This window comes from Stegastes partitus, unplaced genomic scaffold, assembly GCF_000690725.1.
Source record: "Stegastes partitus isolate 25-593 unplaced genomic scaffold, Stegastes_partitus-1.0.2 Scaffold1775, whole genome shotgun sequence".
Classification (NCBI taxonomy): Eukaryota; Metazoa; Chordata; class Actinopteri; family Pomacentridae; genus Stegastes; species Stegastes partitus.
The window spans coordinates 34,346-42,562 of record NW_007579506.1 but is presented as its reverse complement, the minus strand read 5'-3'; the positions used below and the strand labels follow the sequence as shown (position 1 = coordinate 42,562).

Sequence of the window (8,217 nt, the reverse complement as noted above, 5' to 3'; positions counted from 1 at the left end):
GGTGGCAGCGTCATGATGAAGCACGGTGGTGGCAGCATCATGATGAAGCACGGTGGTGGCAGCATCATGACATGAAGCACGGCGGTGGCAGCATCATGACATGAAGCACGGCGGTGGCAGCGTCATGATGAAGCACGGTGGTGGCAGCATCATGATGAAGCACGGTGGTGGCAGCGTCATGAGATGAAGCACGGCTGTGGCAGCATCATGATGAAGCACGGTGGTGGCAGCATCATGATGAAGCACGGTGGTGGCAGCATCATGAGATGAAGCACGGTGGTGGCAGCATCATGATGAAGCACGGTGGTGGCAGCATCATGAGATGAAGCACGGTGGTGGCAGCATCATGTCCGTGCTGAATCAATATATAACTTAGCATTTTGCTGATTGTGCTTCTTGCTGGTGTTGGCAGGATGCTGGAGCAGGTTCCGGCCCAGATGGGCGACGGGTCGGTGCAGTGGGCGAAGCTGGTCGTCCCTCTGGTGGTTCACTCGGCCTCCAAGGTCCGTCTGCGGGCGGCGGCGGCCATGGAGATGGGCTTACCTCTGCTGCTGGAGAAGCAGATGGAGGTGGCTGCCGTCATCGAACCCATGATGTCCACAGTGAGTGTGAACAGCTGCTGTTCATGAATACTGTAATAAATTAGCTTCAAAGTCTCTGAATATCCAACATTCAAGAGTTTTTAAGTGTCACATGCTGGTGCAGCGGAGTGCAGAGAGACGGTTTGTTCAGGCTGTGCAGAAACAACGAGACGTAAAGAAATGTTCTTTATAAACAATAAAATAGTGCCGTGTACATTGTGTCACAGTGTGGCACATATAAAATATTTTATCCTAAAATTATTGATGTGTTTATATGAATATGCAGGTTTGATTTGCAACAAAAACAACTGAGCTAAAATATCAGCTAACGTCATTTTTTTTACAATAACATAGCAACTGACCTTGTTTAAGTAGCTAATGTGAACTTCTTTAAGTTATTGTCGAGGCTAACGTTACCCTGCCTAAGCTAACATAGCAGCTAACATTATCTTGTTTAGGCTAATGTTAAGGCTAACATCACGTTGCTTGGGCTAAAGAATTGAAGTTTAGGTGAATGTAGAGGTTAACGTTGCCTTGTTTTAAGTGGCTAATTTTACCTTGTTTACAATTTTGTAGAGGCTAACTTTATCCTGCCTACGCCAACATAGCAGCGAACATTATCTTGTTTAAGCTAACGTTAAGGCTAAGATCATGTTACTTGGGCTAAAGAATTAAAGTTTAGGTGAATGTAGAGGCTAACGTTACCCCGCCTAAGCTAACAACCACTAACTTTATCTTGTTTAAGCTAACGTTAAGGCTAACGTCATGTTTGCTTGGGCTAAAGAATTAAAATTTAGGTGAATGTAGAGGCTAAAGTCATCCTGCCTAAGCTAACAGAGCCGCTAACATTATCTTGTTTGAGCTAACATTAAGGCTAACATCATGTTGCTTGGGCTAAAGAATTAAAGTTTAGGTGAATGTAGAGGCTAAAATCATCCTGCCTAAGCTAACGTAGCAGCTAGCATTATCTTGTTTGATTATTTTCACTGTCAATTAATCTGTTGACGGTTTTCTTAATTAATCAACAAGGTGTTTGGTCTCTGAAATGTAAGAAAACAGTGAAAAATGACACGATGACTCAAAGATATTCAGTTTACTGTCAGGAGGAGGAAAGAAACCAGCAAATATTCACATTTAAGAAGCTGCAATCACAGAGCTTTGACTGTATTTCCTTAAATAACAACTTAAACAGACCAATGAAGCAGCTTCGGGGGGGGTAACAGTGTTCAATCGTCTTCACAGAAACTGATCCCAGAACTGCAGAAGCTCTTCATGTCCAAGAACGAGACCAACGTCCTGAAGCTGTGGCCTCTGTTCGTCAAGCTGCTGGGGAAGGTAAAGTGTTAACGTCGCTGAGATATTAATAGATGAAGGAACGAGGCTCTCGTACAAACCTCAAGAACATCAGAACGTTTCCTAAATTAGATTTATTTGTGGATCACAGGCTTTTAAGAGCTCCTCAGCTGTCAGACATTTACAAACCGCTGCTCATTGTGTGTGCAGGCTGAGCTTAGACTTAGTGAAGCTGCGTTATGACAAATTTAACACTGCAATGAGCTCAGATTCACTGTTTTAGGACTTAAACTGCACTGAGCGTGTGGGTAATTATTACGTTTATTACTGATTAGTCTTTATTTAACCACCACAGTGTAAAATGTTCAACGCAACATATTCAGATGTCTTCATTTATCCAACATAATAGTTTAACTTCCAGTTTCTGAACACAGACGACAAAGAAAACCAGAAACGTTCATATTTAGGAGGAGACACTACAGGTGAAAAAAAACAGCATTTCATCCCGTCGCGCTCCGACGGGGTGGAAGTGGGACGCAAAGTTTGCAAATGGCAGTTTAGGATAGCAGCTTCCACCATCAGTGGCGGATATCTGGATGCCACCACAACAACCAGATATTGGGATGTTCGAGTCCAGCCCTACTTAGGTCAACATCCAGAGGAATCAGTGCAGCAGCCAGAGCACTTAGACTGATTTCTTTATTTCTTTTAATTTATTTATTTATGTTTTGATGAGCAGAGGAGAGTGAAAAAGTCTGTAAAGGCTGAAATGTGGCGATAGTTTAATATCTGCAGGATGAGGAGACGAAACGAGCAGAAAGAGACGAAAGTGTCTCAGAACCATCAGAACAATACGAAGGACAACGAAAACAGGAATCAGATCAGTCAAAGAAATGCTTCTTTCTTCTGGATTCCCCACATTTCTTCTCCCTCTGGTCTGTCTAAATGTGAATGCAAACACCTAAAGCCCGTTTCCTCCTCAGCTGCTGCACAGAGGAGGACCGTTCATCAACTCCCTGCTGCATCTGGAGGAGCTCGGCTTCCGCAGCTCTTCTCCCACCATCAAGAAAATCGCCTTCATCGCCTGGAAGAGCCTCATCGACAACTTCGCCCTCAACCCGGGTGAGCGGTCGCCTCGGTCTCGTCTTTGTTTCCCGTCTCTCGTCAGACTGAGGTGTTGAACTCTTGCCCTCCCGCAGACATCCTGTGCAGCTCCAAGCGCATGAAGCTCCTGATGCAGCCGCTCATGTCCATCAACGTGAGGACGGAGGCTCTGCTGCTCACCAAGGTGGAGGTCTGGTGGTACCTGGTGGTCCAGCTGGGCCCCAACCTCTCCGCCAACTTCGACCAGGTTAGAAACACTCCTTTTTTTATCTCCAGCACTCGCTCAGTGTCTGCTCGGTGAATCTTTTCATCGTCTCCGTTTTCTGTTCGCTGGAGCTCCTTCATACCAACAATCATGATCTGAACACCCATCGGAGTGTTTCTACATCAGATCTCAGCACTGTTTGGGTAAAAGCTGAAACGTTTCTGTAGCGCTGAATGTCAAAAACTGGCAAATATGTTAAATTTAAAGTGATTATATTCAACATTTTAAGACTTTTTTTGGTCGGTTTGCACACAGCCGTGCTCTTATGCAAGCTGCCAACAAGTCGAGCAATGCACTCGACTTCCATCACAAACTTTCTTGTGTCTCTCAGCATCTTGTTCACGGCTGGAAAACCAACTTTAGGTGCATCGGCGCCACCTACTGGCTGGTGTGTGCATCAGTGTTACTGGTGTGCCAGAAATTAGGGAAATGAAAAGGTGCAATTAAATGGAAATTAACACTTTAATGCTAGCCCTAGAAAAAGGAATGTTTCCAATTATTCATAATCTCAATAAATATGCACTAATTAGCTTTAAAAGATAAAATAAATGGCTAAATGTGTATTTTCCATTAGTTTTCTTTATTCTGGGTGACTCTGTGGATGTAGACATGATGCGCTGAGGGCTGAGACGAGGTTCTGTTACTGATCAGTGTTTGTCTCCCTCCAGGTTTCGGTTCCCCTGCTTCAGTGCACCATCGGATCCGACTCGTCCTCCGTCCCCGGGACTCCGTCTAGACCCATCACTCAGAACGGCGGCGCTACACCTGTAGCCAACAAGACAGGTGGAGCGACACGCCCTGCCGGTCAATCGGCCAGAACCCACGACAGCACCGGCAGAGAGTTTAATGTGCGTCTTCTTGTTTGTGGTTAGGCTTCAACAGTCCGGCCAACACGTCTCGGATGAGCCTGAACTCCAGCGTCCAGGTTCCCTCCACCTTCCCCTCCATCCAGCTGCTGGGCCTGGAGATGCTGTTGCACTATTTTCTGGGTCCAGACGTTGTTTCTGCTGCAGCAAAGAACAAACTCATCCTGAGCCTCGGTGGGTCTGAGCTTCCTGTTGCCTGGTTGAACCTGTTCTGAACTCAGCTTTCTTTCTTTCTTTCTTTTTTTTTTTGTCTTTCCAGAGTTGGTATCTTTGTGAACTCTGCCTCTTAGTAAACTGGATCAGATGTTGGGAGTAGTTTATGTTGACGTGTTTATTCTCGTGAAACAAACGACTGAGGCAGTAAAGTACAGAGCACCTTGGAAGTTGTGGTTTTTCAACTGATTGTATTTTGAAAAAGAAAACAAACTTCTACACAATGCTAATTTAGCATTGTGTAGAAGTTGTGTCAGCTGCTATGTTAGCTTAGAGAAGAGAGTGCTAACCACTTTGGTAGTTTAATCAAGATAATGTTAGCTGCTATGTTTGTCTTAGGGTTATGTTAGCTGCTATGCTAGCTTCGACAAGATTACATTAGCTTCTACATTAGCTTAAATAAGGTAGCATTATCCACCTAAACAAGGTAAGGTTAATCGCTTTGCTAGTTTAACCAAAGTAGCGTCAGCTGCTGTGTTAGCTTAAAGAAGAGAGTGCTAACCGCTATAGTAGCTTAGGCAAGATAATGTTAGCTGCTATGTTGGCCTTAGGCCCTAAGGCTAACATAGCAGCTAATGTAACCCTAGCACTCTTAGGGTTACATTAGGTGCTATGCTAGTTTAGGCAGGGTTACATTAGCCTCTACGTTAGTTTAAATAAGGTAGCATTATCCACTTAAACAAGGTAAGGTTAGTCGCTATGCTAGTTTTACCAAAATAACGTCAGCTGCTATGTTAGCTTAAAGAAGAGAGCCGAAATTGCTATGGTAGTTTAAACAAGAGAATATTAGCTGTAAAAAGACACAATAAACTTTGTCATTGTGCTAAACAAGACAACAAAATGAGGACGACACTCCCTGAGTTCACACAATATTTACAATAAACTAACAAAAAGCCTCTGTTAGCCTAAACATAGCAACGATGTCATGTAACTTATGTGCATTCTAACTTTTGCTCGTCTTAAACTAAAAACGTCTCCATACGCGACTTCAGGTGTGTATTTACTGTTCTGGTTGTTTCTGCCATTGTTCATGTCTGTAAACCACCTGGACATGCTGCTGGACACAGTTATGAAATTAAAGCGACATTTCCCGCCTCGTTTGCACAGTCGAACTTGTTAAAAGTGTTGTTTTTTCCCTGCAGAGCCGCTGAACCACCCGCTGCTCTCCGCCGTTTCCTCCTTCACCAAACACGCCGCCATGCTGACGGCCAGCATCAGGGACGGATTCGTCAACGTCGGAAGAGACGCTCCAGGTAAACATCATCTGAGGCGATTCACTTCACACACTTTCCAGTCGTGTGAATGAGGCTTGCTTTCCCCTCGGAGCCTCGGTGCCGTAAACGGTTAAATAAAACTCTCCTCCTGGCGTCTGGCAGATTGTCGCTGTTGTTTACAGAGTTTAATTTTATAGTTGTGTGAGCAGCTCCAGATGACCTGCAGGTCTGCGTAAATACTCACAAATATGGAAACACATGTTGTGGATAATTAGTTTTTTACTGAAAACAGGCTCTTGGACTGAAACAGTACTTTAGAGCTGCGCTTAGAGAAAGTGGTTTAAATTTAATCTGCTGAATCAACGAGTGTGTTTGTTTGCTCTTCAGGAACCCTGAAGTAACACAAAGCAGGAGTCGGTCTTTACCAGACTCACTCTGTTTAAATGTTTTCACTTTCTGCTTAAATTGAGCCTGAAGCCGGATGTAAATGAGAAACCTTGTTCAGGATGCGGAGTCAGGAAGTGATTAAAGGCGTCAGACAGAGGAAGCAGCGTGGAGATTTAACTAATACAATTAAATGATTGTTCTCTCATCCAGAACGATGTTTTAAGGCAGAGCTGCAGCGTCCAGGCCGATCGGTTGGTCGATGCGTCCGACTTCTAATAAGTCTGAAACTCTCTGGTGTTGCCTTCACCAAGAGAACAGGTCGACATCGGCAGCCGTCCAGTATTAGTAGATTACTTTACTGACAGGAGGAGCAGAGCTCCTGTAAACACCTCCACATCATCACCGTGGGGATTCAGCTCCACTAAGGTTTCAGTTCAAGGTCTGACTTCAGCTGCAATGTGTTGATTTAATATGTTCATTCCCACAGACGTCTGTTTATATCGCTGAAATTATCCAAACTTTGGTTCACCGTATATGAAACACATAAGTTGACTGATTGTTTTAACCCTAAACCTGCTGTCCGGAGCGAATGTTTGTGTATTTATGGTTCCGTCTCTTTTGTCCTTCAGAGTCTCTTCTGGCTGTTATCTGGACGAGTCTGGTCCGGTTTGTTAACTTAACCATCGAGTCCGGTGAGTACGGCGCAAAGTTTGTGTGACGACGGAGAGATCCATGTTTTATCAGCTTTAGTTCAGCTTCAGTCGAACCTTAGTGCACGTTTGGTTGCAGAACTAATGAACCGTGATTAATATAACGAATGCGTTTGGTTAATAAACTCATTCGTTTGATTCATTTTTGAGAAAGAGAAAATAAATACACGATACAAACAAAACACAATCAAATCCAAAACGTGTGAAAACGAGCAGGATGAAGTTTAATCTGTCCCGTTTACGTTCAACTTTATACTTTTATGCCTCTTTAGAAACCCCACAGCACATTGACTTTTCCTTATTATTGGCTCATTCCATGTTAACTCTCAGAATCTGTCGAAGCTCGGTAGGAATCTGAAGCTGACGTCTGCACATTCTTTGGCTGAAATTCCAACATTTTCAGAATTTTCCACCCAACGGAAATTTACAGTAAATCACTCAGGAGTTGGAAATTGAGCGAAATGCAACATTCAGGCGTCCATATCTCTTGAAGTTTACGTTCTAGAGTCTTGTTTTATTTTTTTAAAATTCATTTCATGTGCAATTTTTGAAAAAATGCAGAATTTTTAAGGCCTTAAGCAAAAAACAAATGGAGTCTCCCAGAAACTTTTGAACATCATCCAGTAGAAATGTTCAATAAGTCTCCTGCTAGTTGGAAATTGAACCAGATGCCACTTTCACTTTCCATATCTTTTGAAGTGTATGTACTTGAGTCTTGTTTTCTCTTTTTTTTAAAAATTCACTTTATTTGCAATTTTTGAGCAAATCCTGAAGTTGGGAGTTCTTAAGAAACGGAGTCTCCCAGAAACATCCGAACGTCTCCCAATCAAAAGTTTCATAAATCTGTTGCGAGTTGGAAATTAAACCAGATGCGACTTTCAGACGTCCACATCTATTGATGTATACGTACTAGAGTCTTTTTGTCTTTTTTAAAATCCACTTTATTTGCGATTTTTGACCAAACCCTAAATTTGGGAGGTCTTAAGCAAAAAAATTGAGTCTCCGTTCACCAAAAACTTCTGAACATCTCCCAATAGAAATGTTCAATAAATGCCTCGCGACTGGGGAATTGAACCAGAAACCACTTTCAGACGTCCATATCTCTTGAAGTATACGTACTAGAGGCTTGTTTTTCTCTTTTTTTAAATCTACCTTATTGGCAAATTTTTGAACCAACCCTGAGTTTGGAAGGTTTCAAGCAAAAAATAAACAGAGTCTCCCAGAAACATCCAAACATCTCCCAACAAAGATTTTCAGTGTATCTCCCACAAGTTGGAAATTGAACCAGGTGCCACTTTGAGACGTCGATGCCTCTTGAAGTATACGTCCTGGAGTCTCCACATGTTCAGGAGAGAACGCAGCAAATTCTGGCCACCGAGACTCAGCTTCCTGCTCAAGACCCCCCAAATTCAGGATTTGTTAAAAAATCACAAATAAAGTGGATTTTCAGAACACTAGGAAACGTACATCTCTAATACATCGGATCTATTTGATCTGTGTTACTGTGAGAATAACATCTGAAAGACATCACTGATGCTTAGAAAGCTTCATATGTTAGCAGAAATGGGACCAATCAGAGTTGAC

General features: G+C 43.0%; 1 protein-coding gene across 1 annotated transcript in view; it reads left to right on the top strand.

Moving 5' to 3' along the window:
* Positions 1–8,217, top strand: part of rif1 (replication timing regulatory factor 1) — a 45,043-nt gene that overhangs the window by 13,215 nt on the left and 23,611 nt on the right. The window contains exons 8-15 of the mRNA XM_008302202.1: positions 413–602; positions 1,824–1,916; positions 2,858–2,996; positions 3,074–3,225; positions 3,912–4,026; positions 4,116–4,283; positions 5,465–5,575; positions 6,553–6,615. Coding sequence (XP_008300424.1) covers positions 413–602; positions 1,824–1,916; positions 2,858–2,996; positions 3,074–3,225; positions 3,912–4,026; positions 4,116–4,283; positions 5,465–5,575; positions 6,553–6,615 — 1,031 coding nt within the window. The remainder of the gene's footprint in view (positions 1–412; positions 603–1,823; positions 1,917–2,857; positions 2,997–3,073; positions 3,226–3,911; positions 4,027–4,115; positions 4,284–5,464; positions 5,576–6,552; positions 6,616–8,217) is intronic.